The 27065-nt window shown below is 38.5% G+C and overlaps 1 protein-coding gene across 3 annotated transcripts in view; it reads right to left on the bottom strand.

The window, feature by feature from the left end:
• LOXHD1 (lipoxygenase homology PLAT domains 1) overlaps positions 1-27065 on the bottom strand; it is a 266512-nt gene that overhangs the window by 110733 nt on the left and 128714 nt on the right. For 2 of the 3 annotated variants that reach the window (XM_074203499.1, XM_074203500.1), the window contains exons 14-21: positions 25826-25986; positions 19901-19977; positions 16862-17058; positions 10398-10590; positions 8311-8471; positions 4440-4890; positions 3566-3720; positions 167-300 (exon numbers count right to left, since the gene is read on the bottom strand). In XM_074203499.1, coding sequence (XP_074059600.1) covers positions 167-300; positions 3566-3720; positions 4440-4890; positions 8311-8471; positions 10398-10590; positions 16862-17058; positions 19901-19977; positions 25826-25986 — 1529 coding nt within the window. The remainder of the gene's footprint in view (positions 1-166; positions 301-3565; positions 3721-4439; positions 4891-8310; positions 8472-10397; positions 10591-16861; positions 17059-19900; positions 19978-25825; positions 25987-27065) is intronic. The other variant, XM_074203501.1, reaches the window with a different exon arrangement.

Raw genomic sequence — 27065 nt, 5'->3', positions numbered from 1 at the left:
TATTCTGACTATGCTCAAGGACATCATTGAGTGACAAAGTGAGGGAGTAGAGAGGGACTTGGGGTGATCAACTGAAGCATGAGAAAAGAAAACAGAATGTATACAAAGGATAAAATTTGCTTCTTCCTTGGTTATTCAGTCCTGAGTCTGGTAGCTTCCCACTCACGTGGTTTCATTATTTTGGTCAGTGATTTCCACTCGATCAAGGAACCAGCCAGAGGCATTGCCAGAGTTATCATGACGAATCCTAATTTTCTTCAGGGGCCCCAAGTCAATGGCATAGATCATGAAGGTGTCTGTCTGTAGAGGGCAAGGACAAAGTATTCAGAAGGAAGTGAGTCCTATTTATTTCTAGATTTTTCTAGAGCAAGTTCAAGACTACTAGTTTTTTTAGAACAGTAAATGTAACAGGATGGGACATAAAATAGTTAACCATCAGTTGTTTAGTATTGCTACTCAGCATGCCATGAAATTCTATGCCTTCTTATTCCTATTTGCCAATATTTGATCATGGAAGAGGATGGAGGAGAGAAGAAGGTGAGAGGGTGTTCCATAAATATAATATATCCATGTTTTCATGCCTATATATGTTTCACATGGCATAGAATGCAAAAAGTTAGACATGGATTAGGAAATATTCAGTTTCAATCCTAGGTGACTCTAGACAAGTTAATTAGCTTGAACTTCAGTTTTTGTACCTGTAGAATGGGAATAACAACACATCACCCAGGGGTATTGAAAGGATCAGTTAAGATAATATGTAAAGTCTTTAGCAAATGCTAAAAAAGGTTTGTAAATGGGAGAGATTTTTTTTAAAATTATGTTGAATATGATCATCCTCAGAGAGGCAGTTGAGTTATAATAGATAGAGACTCTGACTCAGAGTAAAGAAAACCTGGGTCCTAGTCTTATTTCTGACTCCTGCAGACTAGTGTGATTCTGAGAAAGTTACAACTCTCAATGATCTGTACAATACTCTAAGACTAGAGATAAAAGAGAAGTTGCTGATCTGCATGGAGAGAGTACATCAATAGAGAACCACAGGTTTGGTCTAAAAGAAATTATCATAGGTGCAGCTAGTAGATGGAGCACCAACCCTGAAGTCAGAAGAACCTGAATTCAAATCCGACCTTACACACTTAAAAATTGCCTAGCTGTGTGACCTTGGGCAAGCCACTCTACCCCATTGCCTTACCAAAACAACAACAACAAAAAGAAAGAAATTATAATTACATGTGTTGCAGATTATGTTAATGTACAATTCAGGTACTACTCCAGGAAATGAAAAGACAAAAAGATAAAAACCCTATTCTTCCTTCCTGCAGGAACAATATCAAGCAATTAATCCAGAAATATTTATCAAGCAGAAATCATGTCAGTTGTTGGACATAAAAAAAGCAAAAGTAAAAACAGTTTCTGCCTTCAAGGAGCTTACATTCTAAGGGAGGTATAACAGGTACCTATATAGAAACACAGAACAAAATGGTACAATGGATGTGAAGCTAGGAAGGCTCATCTTCCTGAGTTCACATCTGGCCTCAAGCATTTACTAGCCATGTGGTTCTGGGCAAATCATTTAACCATGTCTGCCTCAGTTTCCTCATCTGTAAAATGGGCTGGAGAAGGAAATGCCAAACTACTCCAGAATCTTTGCCAAGAGAACCCCAAAGAGAGTCATGAAGAATTGGACACAACTGAAATGACTGAACAACAACAAAAATGATGGATAAAATCACTGTGAATGATGAATTGGTGAATACCAAACTACTATTTCCTGGGAAATACAGGGTTAGGTTCCTGCAAGTCTATGATCAAAAGATTTAATTTGACACTTTCCAGAGTGGTTTTGCTATAGATTAATGAGTTTCCTTTTCCTTTTTCTAGATTTACATATCATCAATTCATTAACAATGAATTCCTAGCCAAGAGCTCTTCAACTCATGCCTGACTGAAGCTTATCTAACACATATATTTTTGCCAAAAGGCACATTGCAGCCTTCTTGTGCTTTGGAACACTAGATAGTACTTTAGCACTAGGTTTCCAGGTCATTTTAAACAGTGAAATCACCCACAAAAAGCACAAAAATTTGGAAAATATGGAACTAAGTATCCCATGTAAAGGATATTGTTTACAAGATGAGAATTGAAACAAGCAAGCAGAATATTGCTTTGTTTGGCCATAGCTGGGAAAATGCACATCACATGACTCAAACATGCCACATATGTCTGTGAATGATTGTGAAAGTGCCCTTGAATATTGATTTTAGGGGTCACAAATAAATTTGAGTGAATCGGTGAATTCTCAAATACAGAACCCACAAGTGAGGATCAGCCGTAGATGCAAAATAAATACAAGATGATTAGGGGGATTAACATAAACAGCTGGAAGGATTAAGAAAGATCTAATGTAGAAGTGGGCTCTTGAACTGAATCTTGAGGGAAACTGAGGATTCTGAACAATAGCAAGAAGGCCAGTAGCTAGATTGTGAAGGGTTTTAAATACTAAGCACAAGTGTTTATATTTGATCCTGGAGGCAAGAGGTCTAGACTTACAAGGGCATTAGACGTCACTGAGTCCAATTCCTCATTTTATAAATGAGGAAACTAAGACACAGGTTAACAGCATGGTGCTATAATGCTTAGAATGCTGGGCTTGGAGTCAGGAAGACTCATCTTCTTGAGTTCAAATGTGACCTCAAACACTTCTGAGCTGTACAATCTTGAGCAAATCATTTAACCCTATTGGCTTTAGTTTCCTCTTCTATAAAATGTCCCAGAGAAGGAAATGGGAAACTACTCTCCAGTATCTTTGTTTAAAAAAAATTCAGGCAACTAGGTGGCACAGTGAATAGAACACTAGTCCTGGAGTCAGGAGGACCTGAGTTGAAATCCATTCTCAGATACTTAATAATTACCTAGTTGTGTGCCCCTCCTTAACCCTTGTAAAAAACCCTTAAAAAGCCCAAATGGAGTCAAGAATTGGACATGATTGAAAATGACTGGACAAAAACAAAGGCACCAAGGAATTAACTTGCCCAGGGTTTTATAGATAATAAATCTTCTAAGAATTGAACTCTAGTCTTTCTGATTCCTAGTTCAAAACTCTTTTTACTTTCCTACACTCTCTCCCAACAGCTCACAAGCATAGTCATTTGATCATCACAACAGTTCTTACAAGTTATATAGAATGAATATTAAACTCAATTTTTCAAACTGACTGCTTCATGCTCCCAAAAGGAATGCAGAGATTTGGAACCTTGACAGAAGATTCTGTGCTTTCCTGCCATTTTCATATCATTATTCCTTATTTCAACCCATTCCACTAGAACAGTACTTTTCATATAAGTGTTTTTTCATTCATTCATTCATTCATTCATTCACTTACTAGCTAAGAAACCCTGGACAGGTTATTTAATCCTTCTCAGTCTGTTTCCTCATTTGTAAAATGAGAGGATTGGACTCAATGACTTGTAAGGTCTATATTTGGTAAACTTCAAATATCTGTTTAAATCTGTTGTATGTAATGCAGAGTGCCATATAAATTGTTTATTGTTGTAGTTACTACCTGTCCTTGTTCAAACTTATTTGATTTGTCTGAGTTTCTTAAAGCTCGCTCCCCAGTATCACCATACTCTTCACCATAGATGTTTAGGTAGACATTGGCATCAGTACCACCTTTGGGCATCTTTCCTGTGATCACCTGGACCTCATAGGTATTGGCTGTGAACACAGAAGAAGGTAGGATTTAGAAAACCAAGGCCTGAACCCAAGACTGAAAAATCAAACTTGGTTTCTAGGAAAACACATGGCATGCTGGGTTTCAAAGGTTAAGTATAGAGTCCTCTGATATCAGGTCAAAACTGGCTTCCCTAGGCTGCCCCAGAACTCTCCCCCCTCCCCCATTCCTTACCCCTTCCAAGAAGTCCAAAAGTACTGGGAGAGACTTGACCAGTAAAGTTTGTCCTTGGAATCCCCACTGCTGATTTCTAAATGATATCCTGCTCAGGGGTCTTACCTCTCTTGACTACCTCCTCCACCCCCACCCCCCCCAATTCTACCTGTCATATCCAAGTACTCAATGGACTCATTTTACCTTGAGTCCTTCCTGGAAAAAAAAAAAAGAAAAATCCGATTTGATAAACTCATTCATCTTAGTATGATAGTGATAATTTGTTACCCTTTCCAAGGGTATCAAGAGGACTGCAGAGAATGAAAAATGCTTACTCTCAAAGTCTATATTACTTATGGTGGAATTTCAGGGACAGGGTCACCTGGGTTGGGGAGATATTTGTGACACCTGTGGGTGACTGCCAATTTTTCCTAGAAATGGGTTGAAACAAGTAACCCTTGCCCCTTTGAAGCCCTGGTCCACAACCAGGTGTCACAAATATGTGTTTGATCAACTCCAGGGAGGTTGTTGAACCCTGCCTCAGGCTTACGCTCAGGACCGGATCTTCCGGATGGAGCTAGCTCCATGACGAGCTCTTTATCCTCCTCATCTGAAGCAAGCCACCGATTGGCCTCAAACTTGTAGACATCAACTACTTCCCGCATGCCTGGTCCGAATTCTTCCTCTTCAGATTCAATCTCAGTCTCCTCTTCTGACTCCTCTGAAGACTCCTCCTCTGAGGATGACTCCTCCTCTTCCTCATCACTGCCTTTCTTTTTCTTCTTCTGCTGCTCCTTGGCCTTAAGCCTCTCCTTTCTCAGAAGTTGCCTCAGTTTGTCTTTCTCTTTCTTTTTCCGGGCTTCTTCCTCTGGGGTGACTTCCACCTCCTGTAGCACCAACCGTCTCAGCTCCACTCTGTCCACAAACCAGCCAGACCCGAAGCCCTCGCCTGTGTGGCCCATTCGGATTTTGAAGATCTCACCCACATCTGCTGCCTCTAGCTGTTGCCAAACATAGGTCAGTGCCTTGGAGAGTGCCTGCCACCCTCTTTCCCCTCCCCCCAAGAAGAATAGGTCCTAGACCCCCCACACCAGTTCAAACTCAGACAAAAGTCATAAGGAACTAGAGCTAGAAGGGATTTTGAAATCTCCATATAAGTCATTGCTTAGCACATTGTGACTGAGGCTTCAAATCTGCCTTTCAAGGTCTGTAATAATTTGTGATCACCTTATCTTTACTTCCACTGCAGCTATCTTTTACTCTCAGTAAGCCAGTCTCCTAATTTTCCTGTACATTTATGTCAAGTACTTTCTTTTTCTTCATGTCTTGCTTCTGTATCCTAAAAATCCTACCCATCCTTCAAGGGTTAGCTCAACCTCCACCTCCTCTTTGAAGGAATCAAAGAATTACCCTAATGATAGAGTGGAACAGAAAGATTGCTCTAAGGAGCATGGCACCACAGAAATAACATTGTGAGGGTCTCAGAGTACTTACCTAGATTGAGCTAGCTAACTAGAATTCTATACTATAATACTTGGAGATTTTTAAAGTTTATTTCACATATGTTAACTCATTTGACTTGGGTTCAAATTCCATCTCCAATGGTTACTGCCTGTGTGGCCTTGGGCAAGTCACTTGACCTTCTTAGGTATCAGTTTCCTCATCTTTAAAGCCAGAGGGTTGGATCATTTAGTCTTTGAGATCCCTTCCAGCTATAGTTCTATAATCTTTTGATCTTATGTTATAGTTTCAAATCTTGGCTCTGCCCCTTGCTATCTATGTGGCCCAAGGGAAGCCATCTCACCACTTTACTTCCTCATCTATAAGTTAAGGAACTGGTCAAGAATGATCTCCAGTGATCTTCAAAGCCTTTGTCCTCTAAACTCCAGGCTCCATCTTCCCTCTTCTGAATTGCTACCTGATTCCATGGTACTTCCTATAGTTTACAATTATTTCATGTTTATTGGATTTATCTCCCCCAAACACTCTGTAAGCTCCCATATCAATATAGGAGGGGAAGACCCTCAGGCATTCTGGCCAAAATAGAAACAGTTTCTATTAATAAATCAGGGTTCAAACCATGATCAAGTGAGTTTAGCCTGAGATCCATTGTTGGCCAATCAAGGACAGCCAGAGTGAGTTGAGGTCTGTAAACCCAAAGAAATTTTACCAATTCTTTGCGCAGAATACCCAAAGGTATAGGAAGAAAGAAGGAGAGAGAGAAAGAGAGAGACAGAGAAGTTGAATAGCCTTATTTGGAACCACTCCTTTCACAAAGACTGACGTTTGTCCTTCATTTTTGAAGAAGGCAGTGATAACTGAAAAACCTTGAGAATTTTGTTCTTTCAACTAAATTTTTTTTTGAAATGGTCATTATTAATAACTGAGTGGGCATCCTAGCTGATCCCTATTAAAAATCTTAGCTTAAAAAGTCAAGGTCTCCCATTTCATCCAGGGCCATCTCCAGTCTTCCTGATTCTTATCTGGCCACTAGACCCAGATAGCTCCAGTGAGACTGGTGACTTTGTACAACCCTCCCTCACTTAAATCCAATTCACTTACAAGTCATGACATCATCTCCCTGATGTCATGGTCTTCTTTGAGAATGAGGAATAAACACCACCACCACCACCACCATCATCATCATCATCAAGCTTTCCTAAGGCAGAGTCATTCTTTTCTTATATATTCCCAATGCCTTCTCTAGGACTGAAAACATAGGAGGTCCTCAATTCATTGTCTTAGCAGTTTCTCATAGACCATCTTCCAGCTCCTATGTCATCATTGTGACATATTATTCCTTGAAGGCTTCACTGAATTCTATTCAATATATGGTGCCACATTAGTCATTATATTCAAATAAGGCCTGACTAACAATGAGGAAGAATTATTTCCTGACCTTTATGCATCACACCCTAATCTACTACTACTACTACTACTACTACTACTACTACTACTACTTTATGCAGTAACCACAACATTAATAATAATTTGAATTTGTATGCTTCTTTTAACTTTTCAAAGTATTTTAAAAGCTATTCTCTTGTTGGATTTTGGAGACAAGTAGGGAAGTGATAATTTGTGCCCATTTCACAGAAGAAGAAACTGAAATTAAGAGGCCACAATGTCAGAGCTGGGATTAGAACCCAGGAATCTAGACTACCATATTAGCAAACTCTGTATACATACCTACTCATATATATGCACACATATCTATATACTATATATTTTAGAAATTATATATTTTTCTATTTGGCCTGTATGTACATAAAAAGTACATGAGTATATATATATATATATATATATATATATATATATATATATATACCAGTTAAAAAACAGAGATTCTCCCCATTTGACAATTATAACCTTGGAAACAGTGTTGAAGCTCTTAGAAAAAATGAATTTACTTTTTCAAGCCAATAAGGGAAATCTTAGTAAATCACTTCTGTAGTATCCTTGATCATGAACTTTTTCAAGGTCATAAAAGGTCAGGATTCATTACTCTTAGCCTAGATTCTGCACCTGTCTTGCCATCTATCTACCCACACTATCTACTCCATCCACAGCAGGAATAAGCACACAGTAGAAATATCTATGAAGATTATAGATATATTATATATATAAATATATATAAATCTATTATAGATATATATCTATAATATATATATTTTTTCACATAGCAATAATAATAGCTAGTATTTATGTGGTATCTATAACATTTCAGGAACTATGTTAAGAATTTTATATATATTATCCTACAAATATACATGTATATGTAGGGAAATGGAGGCATGTATACATACACACAGATATACATATATATATATTATATATATGCCATCCCTCTACTTCCTTCCATATAAACTAAAGTCTCTCTCTCTCTCACACACACACACACACATACACACACACATGGGCATACACACAAACACTCCATTCCCCTTCATAACTCTACAAAATTTGCACAGGGAAGTGAGAAGAATAGCATGACACATGACCCTAAGCATCTGCTGAGAATCGATCCCTGGTAGACCTATGAGAGATTACCCTCTCCAGGGCTGTAAAGGAATCATGTCTCCACTGGTGCCTTAGGCAGTGGCCTTATAAAGTGGACCCAGGATGGGACAACTAGGTGGCCCAGTGGATAGAGCACCAGCCATGGAGTCAGAAGGACCTGAGTTCAAATCCAAGCTCAAACACTTAAAAATTACCTCACTGTGTGACCTTGGGCAAGTCACTTAACCCCATTGTCTTACAAAAACAAAACAAAACAAAATGGACCCAGGGGTCTGAACTGAAGTAGGATGGACACTTTCAGTACTTTGATATCCCAGGCTCTCTGAAAGACCCAGCTGGATCTGATACCAGATCCATTGCCCATACCCTGCACCACCCTGCTTCCCCTCTATGCTGCATACCTGAAAGGTGTCCTTGTTTCCCCGCTGAAAGACTTTGGAGCGGCTTTTGAGAAAGAGCACTTCGGTCTTGCCCTCATCCCCATAGATCTGCATGTAGACCTGGGCACTGGTGCTGGCATTACCTGTATCCCCAGTCGCAATCTCCACCTCATAATGGATCACTAGGCCAGAGTCAAAGGAGGGAGGCAAAGGTTTAGGGAGAGAGAAATCCTACTCTAGAGAGGGAATTGTCACCTAGGTGACCAGGACTCCATAAGACAAATAGTAAATTCACCACCTAGGTGGTGCAATGGATAGAGCACCAGCCCTAGAGTCAGGAGGACATGAGTTTAAATCCAGCCTCAGACACTTATTAGATGTTTGACTTCGAGCAAGTCCCTTAACTCTGCTCGAATCCAGGGTCATCTCCACGGGACCTTATCTGACCTTTGGACTGAGATGGCTCTGGAAGAGAAAGTGAAGCTGGTGAATTAGCATAGCTCCCCTTCACTCAAATCAATACAACTGCTTGTCATGGCATCACCTCCCAGATAAACATGGTCTTCTTCAAGAATGAAGAACAATCATAGCATGACATCACAGCTATCCATTGAGCAGCTGCTATGTATCCAGTCTTGTGCTAGCCTCTGTGGAGGACATGGAGAAGAATAAGACTGGGTGGTTCATGGAGTTTACAGTCTAATTGGGGAGGAAGGGACAAATTCACAAAGGAAAAGATACTCAAGTCCCCAGACTGTGATATAGACAAGGCCTAGTACCTAACAGACATTTAATAAATGTGTCTTGATTTAGTGATAGAAAATGCACTACAATTTGAGGAGAGATCAGTGTGAGTTGGAGAAGGAGGTATAGTAGAGATGTGCTGACCTCAAACCCAAGTGAAATCTGTTTTGCTTTGTTTTTGCTTTGTTTTATTTTGTTTTCCACAATGAATTGAAAGATTTACCCCTTCTGCTGATTCACTATTAAGTTATTTTAAATTGATATTATGTCTTACAAATATAACAGAACCCTACTTAAATAAAATTTTAGAGATATTACAATTTTATATACTGAATATAATTGTAACAGATTATGGTTTTGAATCTACCTGCTAACCAACAACTGTTAGTGTCATGTAACTTTCCATTGGGAGTTACTTTACCAAAAAAGAAATGTTAAGAAAAAGGTCAGTTGAAGATAAGACTAAATATTTAGGGTTGTTTTGGAAATGAATGATTGACAAAAGAATTTGAACTTTACTGTTTCAAATAAACCAGTTTGGTAGTGATATATTCAATAGATTGGAAGGAGGGGCAGCTAGGTGGTGCAGTGGATAGAGCACTGGCCTTGGAGTCAGAAGTACCTGAGTTTAAATCTGGCCTCAGACACTTAATAATTACCTAGCTGTGTGGCCTTGGAGAAGCCACTTAACCCCAATGCCTTGCAAAAACCTAAAAAAAAACCCCAAACCAAAAAAATCAATAGATTGGAAGGAAAAGAAGGCCATATAGGAGTCTATTGCAAAAATTCAGGTCTGAGAGGGGCAGCCAGTAGGCACAATGGATAAGGCACCAGTCCTAGAGTCAGGAGGACCTGAGTTCAAGTGTGACCTCAGACACCTAATAATTGCCTTGCTGTGTGATCTTGGGCAAGTCACTTAACCCCATTGCCTTAAATAAATTTTTTTTAAAAAAGAAAATCCAGGTCTGAGGCAATAATGGTTGGTTACTAGGCTGTTTACTCACTGGACTGGTTGCTGCTTGTGAAAATGAACACTATCCTCTTTTCCTCTGTATTCCTTACAATATCTAAAACAGTTTTAAGGGCATCATAAGTGATAAATATTTGTAGACTGAGTGATTGGTTGGTTGATTGATGGTGCCTCTTCACATCATGTTTACCATCATCTGATTTTTGAGTAAACTGTTTCACCTTCCCTATCTGTAGGATAAATATACTATCCTATGGTCCATCTCTCACAGATAGTCAATGTAAGAACAACATTGAGTACTCTTCATAGGACCTTCTCTTAAGGCTGTGGACCAAGCTAGAGATCTTCCTTTCCTACTGAGAAAAGAAAAAAGTCCAACCTCCTCTCAGCTTACATTGCTCAATCTCCTCAACCTCGCTGGGGTAAAGCTCCACTTCTGTGCGTCCATCAGCTGCATTCTTGTCCAGCCAGCGATTAACAGGAAATGTGTACTTCTTGCCTTGGCGGGGTACCCGAATCTGGATGCTGCCCAAAAACCAGCCTGCTCTCATGCCCGTGCTGTCATGGCCAATGATAAGCCGGTTGATCTGGAAGGAAACTCAGGGATAAATGTAGTGACATGACTTGGTGAGGCCCACCTTATAGAACCACTGACTATATAAACTGGAGGCACTCTGGTTTTGCTTTGTTTTTTCTTTTATTATAATGTTATAATCTCCAATAAAACCACATTCAAACATTCAGTCTACAAAGAACAAGGGGCGGCTAGGTGGCGCAGTGGATCCAGTCTCAGACACTTAATAATTACCTAGCTGTGTGGCCTTGGGCAGGCCACTTAACCCCATTTGCCTTGCAAAAAAACCTAAAAAAAAAGAACAAAAAAGGAAGTGTGTGTCTGAATTGCAAACTGTTACATACAATTTGGTGGATTTTCTTAAAGCATTATTAAATTTGACAAAGTAGTAACAAAATTTGCTGTCTGAATTTCTGATTCCTTCAGTTTATGTTAAAATGCATTTGTGATGTTTTTTATATTTTTTATCTCTAAAACTACCCACTAACTCACCTTTCCCTAAACAGAAGCTCTTCCTTATAACAAATAGAGAAGGGGAAAAAAGTCAACCCATTGGCCATATATGAAAATGTATATCTCATCCTGAATCTCTATCACCTCTCTGCCAGGGAGCAAAAGGCAAGCTCTTGGAGCACAGAGACCTTCTCATTTTACCAAGAGGGAAACTGAGGCTCGTTGTGTTTAAGTTGCTTGCCCAACTAGTTAGTCAGTTAGCAGCAGAATTAGACTAGAGCCTAGGTGTTACGATTCTGAAGTCAGGGTTTTCTATTAACCTATTCCCCTCCTTCTCAGGGACCACCCAATCAGCGATGACATTCCTACAACTAGCCACAAAATTACATTTTGCATCTTAGGGAGTGGGGAGGGAGCTTCTCAGATACTGTTTTGAATTATACCTTTTGGCATCAGCCTCAGAGGTGGTTAGCCTAGTTGAGGTCATGGGACACCCAAAGGGAATAAGCAGGAAGGTTTTTGGCAAGTCATAAACTACCCCCAATGAATGAATCTGGGCTCCCAAAGCCTTCACTTAGTTTCCTTCACTCCCAGGGAGGCCTTGGACTAAACGAGTCAGGGCATTGCCATTTTTGTCTGAGTACAGAGTCAGAGGCTGCTTATGTTGTGTGATTTCAGAGGCTGGATCCAATAGTCTGGGTTCATAGCAATTTCCAACACAAACCCTGCTTCAGGACAAAGTGTTTCCTTTTATAGTAAGAAAGTGAAAAGTATAACTCTCTTACAGACATTCTGGAAAGACAGATTTAATTGAAGGGAGGAAGAGCAAAAAGGGTGTTGTGTGTTTGGAATAGAACAGGAGTAGCACAACTTCAAGGGAATAGATAAGAGGTTGTATGGTATTGACAAAATAGAATTAACTCTAGAGGCAGGAGTCCCGAGTTCAGGTTCTGACTCTATTGTTTATCATTTGTATGCAGTTAAGCAAATACTTAATAGCTCTCTATCTCATCTGTAAAATGAAGATATTGTAAAAAGATATCTAAGGTCCTTTTTTGACTCTGCATCTTTGATTCTATGAATCTAGACCACATTACCTTTCCATAATTTTGATTAAGGACAACCCTGAGAGCAAGACTAGATAGGATATAAAAAAATAGTCCTAGGTCTTTTCAGGAAAGGATCTAAAGCCTAGGAAGAAGATTTAACCAAAGCAAAATTATAGAATAAGAAAGGCATGTTCAGACTAAAGTAAACTTCCAGTCAAGATGGTGGAGGGAAGACAGGCACTGTGCTAAGGTCTCCTGGTTTTCCCTCATAAATAATATGAAACAAATCTCTTAACAGAAATTCAACATAAAGAAGTACAAAGGACCTATTGCAATAGAGGGGAAGAAGAGAGGAGGTAAGAACCACCTAAATCTTACTCTCGTCAGATTTGGCTTAAAGTTAACAGACTTTTTAACTTAACACAGTTAAGTTAAAAACTTAACTTTTAAGTATTAAAAAAGGGAAAGGGGGAGGGGAGGAAAAGAGGAACTAATAGAAGGAATGGAAGGAAGAAGAAGCAAAGGGAAAAGGGAAAAAAGGGGAGGGGTTTAGATATCAGGGGGCAAACACACTGAAGGTGATGGTATGCAGAGACAAAATACTAGGAAATATGGATAAAGTGAAAAGGGGGTTGAAATATAAACAGAGGGAAGATAGCATGGAGAGCAATAAAGAGTAATTATAACATTGAATGTGAATAGGATGAACTCTCCCATAAAACATAAGCAAATAGCAGAGTAGATTAAAAACCAGAATCCTACAATATGCTGCTTACAAGAAACTCATCTGAAGCACAGAGATGCATATAGAGTAAAGGTAAAAGGTTGGAGAAAAATATATTTTGCTTCAGCTGAAGTGAAAAAAAAAGCAGGGGTAGTGATCCTTATCTCAAACAAAGCAGCTGCAAAAATAAATCTCATTAAAAGAGATAAGGAAGGAAACTATATCCTCCTAAAAGGTACCATAGACAATGAAGAAATTTCAATACTAAATATGTCTGCACCAAGTGGCACAGCATCCAAAATCTTAGAGGAGAAATTGAATGAGATACAGGAAGACAGATGCAAAACTCTACTGGTAGGAGACTTCAACCTTCTGCTCTCAGATTTAGATAAATCTAACCATAAAATAAACAAGAAGGAGGTTAAGTAAAAAGATTTTTAGAAAACCTAAGCATGATAGACCTTTGGAGAAAATTAAATGGGGATAGAAAGGAATATACTTTTTTTCCCTACAGTACATGGCACTTACATAAAAATTGACCATGTACTAGGGCATAAAAACCTAATAATCAAATGCAGAAAGGCAGAAATAATGAATACATCCTTCTCAGATCATAATGCAATAAAAATCATATGCAATAATGGGCCAGGGAGAGAGATTGAAAACCAAATAACCTCATTTTAGAGAATGAGTGGATCAAACAAAAAATTATAGAAAGAATTAATGATTTCATCCTAAACAATGACAATAACAAAACAACATACCAAAACTTATGGGATACAGCCAAGGCAGTTGTCAGGGGATATATCATATCTTTAAATGCTTACAATAATAAATCAGAGAAAGAGGAAATCAATGAACTAAATATGCAACTAAAAAAATGAAAGAACAAATTAAAAACCCCCAATTAAATATCAAATTCTAAATTCTAAAAATTAATTAATAATTAATAAAATTAATTAATAAAATCAAAAACAAGAAAACTATTGAACTAATAAATAAAACCAAGAGTTGGGTTTATGAAAAAAACTATAAATGTGATAAACCTCTGGTTAATTTGATTAAACAAAAGAAAATAGAAAACCAAATTGCCAGTATCATAAATGAAAAAGGTAAACTTACCACCAATGAGGAGGAAATTAAAGTAACAATTTAGAATTATTTTGCCCAATTGTATGCCAATAAATTTAATAATCTAAGTGATGTGGATGAATATTTACAAAATATAAGTTGCCCAGATTAAATGAAGAAGGAATTAAATATCTAAATAACCCTATCTCAGAAAAAAGAAATTCAACAAGCCATTATTGAACTCCCTGAGAAAAAATCTCCAGGGTCAGATGGATTCACAAGTGAATTCTATCAAATATTTAAGGAACAATTGGTTCCAATTCTATATAAACTCTTTGGAAAAATAGGTAAAAACGGAACTCTGCCTAACTCTTTCTATGACACCAATATGGATACCTAAACCAGGAAGAGTAAAAAACAGAGAAAGAAAATTATAGACCTATCTCCCTGTTGAATATAAATGCAAAAAACTTAAAATCTCAGCAAAATGATTACAGCAAGTTATCACTAGGATAATACACTATGGCCAAGTAGGATTTATCCCAGGAATGCAAGGTTGGTTCGATATTAGGAAAACTGTTAGTATTATTAACTATATCAATAACAAACCTATGAGAACTCTTATGATTATATCAATAGATGCTGAAAAATTTACAGATGAGGAAATCAAAGCAATCCATAGTCACATGAAAAATTGCTCTAAATCATGACTTATTAGAGAAATTCAAATTAAAGCATTTCTGAGGTACCACCTCACACCTCTCAGACTGGCCAATATGACCAGAAAGGACAATGATCAGTGTTGGAAGGGATGTGGGAAATCTGGGACACTCATCCAACCTTTCTGGAGAGCAATTTGAAATTATGCCCAAAGGGCAATAAAAATGTGCATACCCTTTGATCCAGCAATACCACTACTGAAGAGATCATGAAAAAGGTTAAAAACATCACTTGTAGAAAAATATTCATGGCAGCTGTTTGTAGTGGCCAAGAATTGGAAATTGAGTGAATGTCCAACAACTGGGGAATAGTTGAACAAATTGTAGCATATATACATCATGGGACACTATTGTTCTATTAGAAACCAGGAGGGATGGAAATTCAGAGAAGCTTGGAAGGATTTGTCTGAACTGATGCTGAGTGGAATGAGCAGAATCAGAAGAACATTGACCACCATAACAGCAGCGTGGGGTTGAAGAACAATCTTAATGGACTTGCTAATTTCATCAGCACAACAATCAGAGATAATTTGGGGGGTATCTGCGATAGAGAATACCATCTGTATCCAGAGAAAGAATTGTAGAGTTTGAACAAAGACCAAAGGCTATTTATTACCTTTAATTTTTTTTAAATAACTGTTATTTCATTATGTAATTTTGCTATCTCTTATATTTTTTTCCCTTAAGGACATGATTTCTCTCTCAACACATTCAATTTAGATCAATGTATAGCATGGAAACAATGTAAAAACCAACAGATTGCATTCTGTGAGGGTGGGGGGGAGTGAGATTTTGGGGGGAAAATTGTAAAATTCAAAAAGAAATTTAAAAAAAGAAATGCAGGTCCAGCTTCCTCTGCCTTCCCTTATAGTATGTTGGGCAATCCCCCTTGGTTTCCTGACATCATCTTCTCTGGCACTTCAATACCTCTTCTCAAAATAGCCTGTTGGTATCCAAGACCTAGGACCATTGCTCCTGACTTTAGTGACAGATAAGGCCAACATAAATATCCTAGCAGCTACTTAATCCTTTCACCCAACCCTCCATAACCTGGACCAGGGTGGTTAAGGTTAAGCTCTTAGAAGAGTGGTCTGGTCCAGCCTGTAGAATGTTAGAATGTTAACAAATGTAGAATGTTAACAAATTAGGTTTTTATGCAGAAGTTAGGAAGAGAGAAAATGGAAGGGGCAGGGGAGTGGTAGAAGCGGAAATAACACTGAGTTCTGGTTGCAAAGATCTGGATTGGAGTCCTGAGTCTGACTGTAGGTGAGTCATTACCCTTCTTGTGTCCATTTCTTCATCTGCAAAATGGAGTTAACATTTGTACTATCCTCCTCACAGAGTTGTTGTGAGCACTAAGTGGAATTCAAGTAGGCAATACAGTTACCCTTTCTACATCATGACTTAGCCCAATGATTTTACTATATCACAGATCGGCATAAGAAATTAATTGGGAAATTTGGGGGAGTTTTGAGGGAGCCACAGATGCCAGGAGAAGGCTAGCAGACAACACTGGAAAAGTTTAGAAACTCAGAAATGCGTAAGATATTTGTACAATATTGCATAGGATCAACATATTTTATCTTTTAATATCATAATTCAGTCTTCTCTGGTACAAAGGAAGGATCAAAAAATTTTATATAAATTTTCCTCATTATGAGGGCATCTCACTCCTAGCCCCCTTGACACGGAAGGTATAACTATACACATGGCAAACTTTAAAGTTGTCTATAAAAGAGAGACAGCAAATGGTTGGCACAGTGGATGGAGCACTGGGCTTGGAATTAGAAAGACTCACTTTTCAAATTGCCCTTCAACTCTTATTTCCTAGCTGTGTGTCTCTGGATAAGTTACTTAACCCTGTTTGCCTCAGTTTCCTCATAAGTAAAATAAATAGGAGAAGGAAATGTCAAAACACTCGAATAGGGGCGGCTAGGTGGCATAGTAGATAAAGCATCAGCCTTGGAGTCAGGAGTACCTGGGTTCAAATCTGGTCTCAGACACTTAATAATTACCTAGCTGTGTGGCCTTGGGCAAGCCACTTAACCCCATTGCCTTGGAAAAAAACACTCTAATATCCATGCCAAGAAAACCCAAATTGGGTCATAAAGAATCAGAAACAACTTAAACAACTGAACCACAACAATATAAAAGTAAATCATCACAGATATTATCTATCTTTGGAATTGATGCATACATTATAGCAGCATGAAAAATGTGTGAGGAAGGATCAGTGTCATACCAGATAGACCTAGGAAGAAGACTTACCTCTCCAATGTCCATAGTCTCAAGAGTGAATTCGTCAACTCGGCTACGTTCAAAATGATCACCCAGGTTATTATCAGAAACCTGGAGGATCTGCTTGATGGTGTCTCTCTTCTCTCCATAAAGTTTGATGTATACTTTAGAATCAGTACTAGCACCTCCGACATCTCCTGTCTTTATGCTGATATGATAGCGAAAGTCTATGATCACAAGAGAGAAGAAATTAGTTCAAAGAATAGATGGAATATTCCTGTTGTGCTCCCAAGGGTACTCATATAACTGGAGAGTATGACTGAGATACAGAGGAGAGAAACCCCTGGGCTTTAGTCAGGAGACCTGGCATATAATCAAGCTTCTTATGCTAAGTATCTTTGAGACCTTAGGTGATAGCCTTCATTTCTTAGAATCATGCGATATAAAAACTGGAAGTGACCCTAGAGAGCCCTCATTTATCCTCTTCCTTTTGTAGATGAGAAAACAAAGAAAAAAATGACTCCCCAGTGAGAGAGGGAAAAGTGAGTTACCAATGATTATTCCAAAAAGAACTGGTAAAGTCAATCTAAACTAGTTCTGTTAATTCTGTGTCTAATGTTCTTAGACTCTGCCACAGGCCTCAGTTTCATCACCTACAGCAAAAACAACAACAAAAAAAAAAATTAAAGAAAAAAAAGAAAAAAGAAATCTGTTCTACATACTTTATAGGATTGTTTTGAAATTAAAGTTATATTTGTAGATGTGAAAGTATTGAAAAGGAAAAAAAATCACTCTGTCATCAACTTATTCCCATCAAACCTCTAGGTCACACAACCTTTGGGAGATGAGTTGTTCTGATTAGCTAATGATTCTAGCAAGCACCCAAACTCTTTAAAATCATTTTATTTAAATCTTTCTGATATTTAACATGTGCTTCCCTTGTATCTACTTTCTATAGATTTTCTATTTCCTCTTTTGATGTCAAATTGTTAGCTTTATTTCTCATAGCTTCAATATAACTATTTCCCATTTTAACTGACTTTTCCAGCTATCTAAACTGCCATAGACAGGATACCCAGATTATCTATTTGTTAGAATTATTTGCAGATTAAGTTGTAAATGAGGGTCTGGAAGACTTTCCTGTGAATAACATGGAAGAGTTTTAGTGCTTGGATTTTATGAATTTTATTTTTGGCTATTCAAATACCTTGTTGTTGTTCAGTTGTGTCCAACTCTGTGTGACCCTATGGACTTTGTCCGTGGTGTTTTCTCATCAAAGATATTGGAGTATTTTGCCATTTCTTCAATGTGTTCCCATTTTACATAAGAGGAATCGAGGCAGAGGTTAAGGGACTTACCTATTACCCAGTTAATAAGTGTTTGGAATTGGATATGAATTCAGATCTCCCTAACTCCAGGTCTGGTCCTCTTATTCGCTGTGCTACATAGCAATCCATTCAATGACCTATTCTCTTCCTTTTGCAGTGTTTAACTATTTCAGGTTGCTAATATTACCAACTGGCTAAAATGTTATTATGTTGGTATTGTACAATGCTATACAATAAAATAAATGTTGTTATACAATAAAATATTATACAATAAAATTATATGTTATGCTAATATTATATCACTGAGCAATAGAGTGATTATGCATTTTTAAGGAATAGTCTTCACCAACCTGGGTCTAAAGCCCCATCTGTTGATTTCAGGGAAGAGGATAGCTGATGAGAAAATAAGGCAGAAGCATAAAAATAGTAAGGAACACTAATTCTGACTCTGGGAGTTTATTGCCATCCCCAGCACCTGCCTGTTAGGAAACTAAAGTTAGGGAAATGGAGCTCCCCGGGGGGCTGGTCCTCTAAGCTAGGCTCCAATAAAATAGCCAACAAGGCAGCTGCAAGCACAAAGGACAGCTCTGTGGGCACAGTTCAAATTAACCAGCTGCTTGAGAGGCCCAGAGGCCCGCTTTAGAAAGCTGTTTTCTTCTCCCTATAAAACATTAGCAGAACCTGAGAAGAAAAGGAACTCCTCATATTTCCATATTTTGTCTATCCAAATTCCATTGTCCCAGTTGAGGATTCTGGGGGTTCAGGAACCATGGCTCCCCTAAGTCAAGGACACATGCACTGGGACAAAATGAGGACTGGGACGGGAACCTGTAGTTCTGGATTTACTGTTTAGCTAGGGTTTTTCTCCCTGAGGAGCTCAGTATCCTCATCTGTAAAATGAGGGATTTTTCCTGGTCCCACACCCCCATGGTTTATTTTTGAGATTACATCCCATTTATACTGTATGTATCTTGAATAAACATTGTTATTTGCATGTTGTCACCCCACTAAAATGGGAGCCCCTTGAGACCTGAAATCCCATTTTTTTGTCTTTATCTTTATCTTCAGTGCTTAGCACACTGTCTGACCATAAGAAGCACTTAACAGCTTCACACACATACTTGACCCTGGGCAAGTCTCTTAACTTCTTTGCCTCAGTTTCCTCATCTATAAAATGAACTGGCAAAGGAAATGGAAACTGGCTACTCCAGTATCTTTGCCAAGAAAGCCCCATGAGAATCAGACGTGGTTTGAAATGACTCAGCAACTGCTTAATAAATTCATGTAAGTGAAGCTGGAACAATATCTCCAATGCTTTCTTCAGAGGCTGGTGCTTTGAGGATCAAGTCCCCATTGTATGTTAAGCTAAAAACAGGTCATCCTTAGACTCATAGCCTTACTTAACCATTATCACTTTTAAGTTATTCTTTTCTTTTGTTTGGCTTCCCTCTCTTACGAATATCAGTCAAATAAAACCAAACCAGTTCTATATTCTCTATCCATGGTTAGCTTGCAACAAAGCCCCAGGCAGACCCCAGGTTCCTAATTTGGAGATGAGAATGCTTTCCCTCTGTCCCACCCCATCCCACTCCTCTCCTTCACTTCCTTTCCAAAATCCACATCTCCCCTTTGTCCTGGTAAGTATTCTGATTCCCACTTCGTGGAATGAATATCCCTCTTCCCAGGAACACATACTCCATACAGCCCTTCAGAAGGAAGTGCTCCCTCTGGGATAACTCACTTTTCAATGTTGCGTTGCTGTCACTGGGTAATAATTCTCTGATCAACTGGCCGTCATCCTGATCCCTATCAAGCCATCTGGAGTATGAACAAAGGGAAGTTATATCTTTAAGAGTACCCTTGGAAGGGACACATAGAAATTTGTCCAGATTGGGGATGAAGCAAGAGGCATCATGTTATGACTTCTCCAGAAAAAAAAAAATGGAAGGCCCCAGAGGAGAGAGAAATTAGGATAGAGGGGGACCATTGGAAAAAATGTCATTTTAGTAAGTATTTATTAAAGACTTTCGGTATGCTTAGAACTATGCTAGGCATTGCAGAGATTCAAGAGAAGTACAAAATATGATTCTTAACCTATGGAGCCTTAGAAGGCAGCCATGATACAGTGGATTCCAGAACTGGAATCAGAGGGCCTAGGTTCAAACTCCTCATCTAATGATTACTAACATTGTGTCCTTGGACACAGCACAACCTCCCTGGGCTTCAGTTTCTTCATCTGTAAAATGGATGGGTTCAACTAGGTAGTCCAGAACTCTTCTGGTTCTAGGTATAAGATATGATGTTTTATAATCAAGCAAGGAGAGTTAAACTTGGCTTAATAGATGATTATTCATCCACTTTCTAACAATGGCAAAACAAATCGTATGGGGGCAGCTAGATGTGGCAGTGGATAGAGCACAGGCCCTGGAGTCAGGAGGACCTGAGTTCAATTCCAGCCTCAGGCACTTAATAATTACCTAGCTGTGTGGCCTGAGGCAAGCTACTTAACCCTGTTACCTTGCAAAAAAAAAAAAACCTAAACTAAAACAAATGGTATGAGTGAAGGATAGGAAGTAGGACAGAGGTACTGGAATATCTAAATTCATTAAGCATCTACTAAAATCTTATGGTCTGGGAAAGTGACACAGTGGATAGAGCACCAACCCTGGAGTCAGGAGGACCTGAGTCCAAATCCAACCTCACACATTTAATAATTACCTAGCTGTGTGACCTTGGGCAAGTCACTTAACCCCATTGCCTTGCAAAAAAAAATCTTATGGTCTGCTTAGCCCAATTTAAGAAATTTCAGGGGATACTAGAAAATAATTAAATAGGGTTCTTTCTCTGGTGAGACAGTTGAAATACAAGAAAAGCCCTGGAGCCCAAGTTAAAGGTCTGGGTTCAAATACACCCTACTACTTACTTGTTGTGTGATTTGGACAAGTCACAGTCTTTCTCCCTATATGTCTCAGTTTCCTCAAATGTGAAATAAAAAAATAATACTCTAGTACCCATTATGGTTTTTTTCTAGGATGAAATGAAATTGGAGTATAAAATAATTCATAAACTGCAAAGCATGACATGAGCTGTCATTGATAATATTACACTCACAAGAGGAAGAGTTATCATCACCATTTACTAAGCATCTATGATGTTTCAAGTACTGGACTAAGTGTTAGAGATACAAAGGCGACCAAAAAAACCTCAATAAAACAAAAAACAAACAAAAAAATGACCACTTTATTCCCCTCAAGAAACAAGGTAAACTACATATACAACCCAGCTACATACAAACAGGCTATAGACAGGAAAAACTAATCAAGAGAGGGAAGGCACTAGCATGAGGAAGGTCTGGGACAGGTTTCCTATAGCTGGGACTTGAAGGAGGACAGGAGATGAGATGAGGGGACAGTCAGTGAAAACCCATAGAGTCTAAGGATGGAGGATCAGATTCAGAAATCAGAGTACTGCAAGGAGGGCAGTACTAATGAAATAATTAGACAACAACATAAGATGCTATACACTTATGTTCAAAGAAGGTAGAGAGTGATATGGAGAGATCTGTGACTGGTCATCAAAGGAAGGTTTTGGGGGTTTGGATCCTAAGGGATGGGTGTTGTTTGGATAAGCAGGGAAGGGTAAGAGAAAAAAAAATCACTTGGCTACATTTGCACATTTAGCAGAATTCAGATAGAAGAGAAGTAACTTACCTAAATTGACAAAGCTAGCAAATATCAGTCTTGGGATCTGAGCACATAGATCCTCAGATTTGTCATCAAGTAATCTATATGAATAATCACTATATGAATCCTCTCACTTTCCAAATTCATTCATTCATTCAACAGCTTTTGGTTTAATTGATCAGTTCTCATAATTTATGCAGCTATATTATTAGAATGAGTTAGAGTTCTGACCTTAGTGTCAGAACCCCCACTGGGTAAGTCTCTTCTTAACAATAGCTAGTATTTATAGATAGCTTTAATGTTTGCAAAACACATTATACATGTTATTTCATTTGATCTTCACAATAACCCTCTGAGTGAGATACCAATATCATCACTGTCACTTTTAGATGGGGAAACTGAAGCTGAGAGGGGGAGGTGACTTGTTCAGAGATATACACAAATAAGCTTCTGATACAGGCTATGAAGTCATGGTTTTCCAACTTTAAGCCCAGCACCCCATCTACCATACCACCTAGGTGCCTCTTTATACCCTAATAAATTCCCTAGGTGATGGGGTGGTGATCTGTATTAGTGGAGAAAGGTTCTATACCAGGAGTTGCCCCACCCTTGAAGAAGTTAAAGATCCTTCCTGAATTGGTGTATAACTGGAATGATTGGTGAGCCTAGCTGTCTGCTGATCTCACAGTTCTGATAAATCAGTTGGTTCAACCTCAGAGTTATTTACCTTGTGAGGCAGACCTCAAAATCAGTCTTACAGACAAAAGGCATCTGGTCATTCTATCCCTCACATGTATTAAGGCCTATGTAACCAAAAATAAATGATCTCCAAAGACATTTCCCTTACTTGAACCCTCCTACTTCATTGTTATATGTTTCCCTATAGAGTTTCACATGGAAAAGGAGATCCAACCCCATCAAAACCTAATTCTGCCCTTAGTGGGAGAGATAACCAATTCCTTGATCATGAGGTTCATTAATGAAAGGGAATAAGTTTATTGCTATTTCTCAATTCCTAGTACAGAATACTTGGTAACCCAACTTAAGTAGCTTGAATTTTCATATTGTTTTAAGGTTTGCAAATCATTTTTCTCACAACTCTATGAAATATATCATTCTAGTATTATTATCACCATTTTACAGATGAGGAAACTAAGACTTAGGCTGGGAAAGTAGCTTGTCTAAAGTTACACAGTTAGTAGTAAATGGCAGTTCTGGGACTCGAACACAATAGATCTTTAGAGTCAATCTTTTCACTATGAGAATGCCTCTTTTTTTTTTTTTTTTTTTTTTTTTTTGCAAGGCAATGGGATTAAGTGGCTTGCCTAAGGCCACACAGGGCTGGTGCTTTATCCACTACGCCACCTAGCTGCCCAATGCCTCTCATTTTCAAAATTTATTTATTCATTCAGCAAGCATATAAAGTGTGCTCTAGTCATCAAGGATTGTATATTAAGTTCTGAGGAGAACAGGGGCTAGTGATGAGAGTTTCTAAGTCTGGACTTTGAGTGAGAAGGCTAGAGTTCTGGAGTCCTACCTCTAATCTTTTGTTATTATTTCAGTCTCTTTGTGACTCCCCTTGTAGTTTTCTTGACAAAGATACTGCAATGATTTGCCATTTCCTTCTCCAGATAATTTTACAGATAAGGAAAACAAGGCACCTAGGGCTAGTGACTTGACCAGTGTCATCCAGTTGGTAAGTATCTGAGATCTGATTTGAACTCAGCTCTTTCTGATTCCAGACCCAGCTCTTCGACCACTGTGCCATCTAGTTGACCAGCCTTTACCACCTCAAACTTTCCTTTGAATACTTATCTTTTAATAAAGTAGGGTTGCAGTACATCTGGCTGTCTCAACCTGGATTTAAGGTTTCAAAGGATCCTTGGCTGGGACAAAAATTAGAGCTTTATTTTCACCAAACTTTGGTTTCCTCTTTAATTTAATGAATTTTATTTTTTTTAAATATTATTCTAAGAAAGGGTCCACCAAAGGAATCTATGACACAGAAATGTTAAGAACCCCTGCCCAAGATGATATCTGAGCTGCCTCCTTGACAATATTAACAGTCTGATTCTGTGATACAAATAAACATGGTCCCTACAGTCACAGATTACAGTCTCCTGACAACAAAACCAAGTCTTGCCTAATTCCCCTCATCCAGGGTTCCTTGCCACCACTATTAAGTACTTTATTCCCTTAGATATTACTCTCAGTTAGTTGTCAACTAATCCTTTTTAAGGTGTTAGCTGCTAAAGGGGTAAAGGTGCTACATCTCCTGAGGGGTTAGAGTATCACTATTTCCACAGATGACTCCAGAATACTGAAAAGCCATCAAGACTAAAAGGAATGAATCTCTAAGAACAGAATTTCATGCATTAGTGGGGTAGAGCAAAAAATATTTAAAGAGGGGGGGAGGAGCTGCTGCTCAGCACATGTCAAATAATGTCACTTAGATTTCAATAACTTTTACTTAGTTCTAAAACCAAACCTAAAGATATCTAGGGGTTCCCAAATCTCCGAGCTGAGTACATATCTTGATCAGTTATATTTTGGTAGGAAAAGGAAAGAAAAAGGGAATCAACACAGATCCCCCATTTTCTACCAGAAAGAAACTTTCCTTTCAACCCCTTCCCCACCTTCTGTCCCCAGTGGAAGAAAACTATTCCTGGCCCAAAGCATGACGTGTCATTTCATATCCACTTAAATGCTCATGTGATATTAATAGTCCTTTCCAAATCTAGCATTTCCCCTCCAACTCAGAATACTTCTGCCCAATTTCAGAAAGTGAAATGTTGCTATATACATTAGCCTACATAACAGACTGGCTGCAAATTTATTACTCTTTCCCTGAGCTCACAGAAGCATACATATACACATATCCATATGCAACCTACAATTGAGCCACTTTATATTCTTTCCTATGTCATTTAAAACCCTCTTGAGTCCTAAGTTGGCCAATACTATCCCCATACTTCACATTAAGATAAAAAATTTCTGTTTCTTTAAAGGAGTTTGAATGAATGAAAACAAAATGTAGAACCTTGGTGACTCAACTCTCACTTTGAATAATCACAGGTCATCCATAAACTCTCAAGTTAGATGCAAATTTAGAATCCAGTTAATCCAACTCCCAATCACCCACCCCACCACTATTTTCCAGATGTAAAAATTGAAGTGAAATGACTTGACAATCAACATGAATTTATTAATCAGGCCTTGTATTAAGAAAACAAAGAAAGGCAAAAGTCAGTCCTTCAAGGAGCTTCCATTCTAATGGGACTGATGGTGGTATAATGAGAAATGAGAGGGAAGAGAGAATATGAAGCTCTCAGTAAATGATTTCAATTTTTTAATTGAAGTTCAAGGCAAAGTTCTCAGTTGCTATGAATCATAATGAGCATCAAGTCCTTTTTTATTACTATCCAACTACTTAACTGGATTTTGATCTGGAGGAGACCCTAAAAATCATTTTATCCTCATTTTATACCAAACTAAGACCTAGGGAAAATAAATGACTTCTACAAGGCTTCCAGCTCCAAACCAAAGCTCTGTCCATTACATCAAATTCCTCTCCAATTACTCCTCTTACTGCCTCCTTACCTGTCCACACGGTAGGATCAAGATCCACACCCTCCCCACCCCTGCCTCCTAAATCAAAGTGTCTTAGGTAATTGCCTTGCATGGGCATTATCTGGGAAATAACTCTGAGATAATTTCTTAGAAAAAAAATTCACTGTGCCTATTCCCTACTTAATCTCAAAAGGTAAATCCTAGATCTGACACATATTTGCAAACTATGTGACCCTGGACAATCTTAACTTTTCAGGGTCTCTGAAACCTTATGTTTCAAAGAAAGAATCCTGTTACTCTAATAGAGGTAGTTTCCTTATTTAGGAGTTTTAAACACCAATGGCATCAGAAGTCTAGCTCCTATTCATGAGGAACAGAAAAGCTCAACTATAGGACAGTTGGTATTCTCATACCTGTTACATGGGAATTCCACATTGTCACTCTCTGGCTGCCCTTCTTCTCTCACTAACACTCGTTCCAGGAACCATCCACTGCCTCCTCCTTTGCCATCATGTCCAACCCTGATTCTTTTCACCTTCCTCAGGGTGACTGCTTCAATGGTGTATTCATCCGCCTTACCCAAGGAAAAAAAAAGAAAATAGGCAGATTATATTGGAATTATCTCTCTATTCCCCTCTCTGACTTTATTCCCCCAGCCTCTAAGGGAAAATAGTAGTCCTAATGATTAGTTTGCCTTAAACACAAGAATAAGCAACCACTTCTTTAATATGAGTTGAGAGGTACCAAGAAGGGCGTCTTTCTCCCAAAGCATCTTCCTACATTTATCTATCATAGTACCTACAATGTCCACTATTAATATGAGCTATTGTTATTATTGTTATTGTTATTATTATTATTAATTATTATAGAATTCATTGCAGTATGGAGGGAATCTTCAATTCTACAAGATGGTGCCAACAGAACCCAAGCTCTGGTAGGTCTCACCAAAACCTCTCAGCATGACCCTGATGATAGTATCCAAGGGTTAGCCTAGCTCCATTCTATGGAGTGATAAATGTTTCTGCTACAGCAGAAACTTTCAAAGATGATGTGTTGAGCTGACAAAACTTCACAATGTAGCAAGGACCCACACCAAATACACCCAGATCCCAGCCCTCAGAGAACAAGTCTTCCACAACTCTTCCATCACATTTTCACCTCCCATCTACCCCCAATCCATATTCCTTTCCCCTTTGATATACTTAAAGATACGGGAGGAGGGAGAAGAGAAAAGAAGCAAAAGAGAGGTGAGGATTCTACTTATACAATAATAGCCCATCTAAAATGCACTGTGTATCATTATAGGCATTCTCAATTCTGTGAGACAAGTAGAATAATGTCACTTGCCCCATTTACAACCTGAGAAAGTATCTCCCAGAATCCCATCTAAAATCTTAGAACTAGAGCTGAAAGAGGCTCGGGGACTGTCTAGTCCAAACTCTCTCACTTTTTATATCAGGAAAACTGTGACCCAGAGATATTAAATAATTCAACCAAGGTCATATAGGGAATAAATTGTCCAACCAGGATGCAAATTGTGACCACATGATTCCAAATTCAACATCCTTTACACAGCACCACTCAGCTTCTTGTTCTTATAATTCCAAAAGCTCTTCAGAATATCTCCTTTGATCCTCCCAAGCCCTAGTTAGG

Source organism: Macrotis lagotis, chromosome X (assembly GCF_037893015.1).
Source record: "Macrotis lagotis isolate mMagLag1 chromosome X, bilby.v1.9.chrom.fasta, whole genome shotgun sequence".
Classification (NCBI taxonomy): Eukaryota; Metazoa; Chordata; class Mammalia; order Peramelemorphia; family Peramelidae; genus Macrotis; species Macrotis lagotis.
The sequence above is the reverse complement of the archived record's forward strand: the minus strand, read 5'-3'. Positions and strand labels throughout refer to the sequence as shown.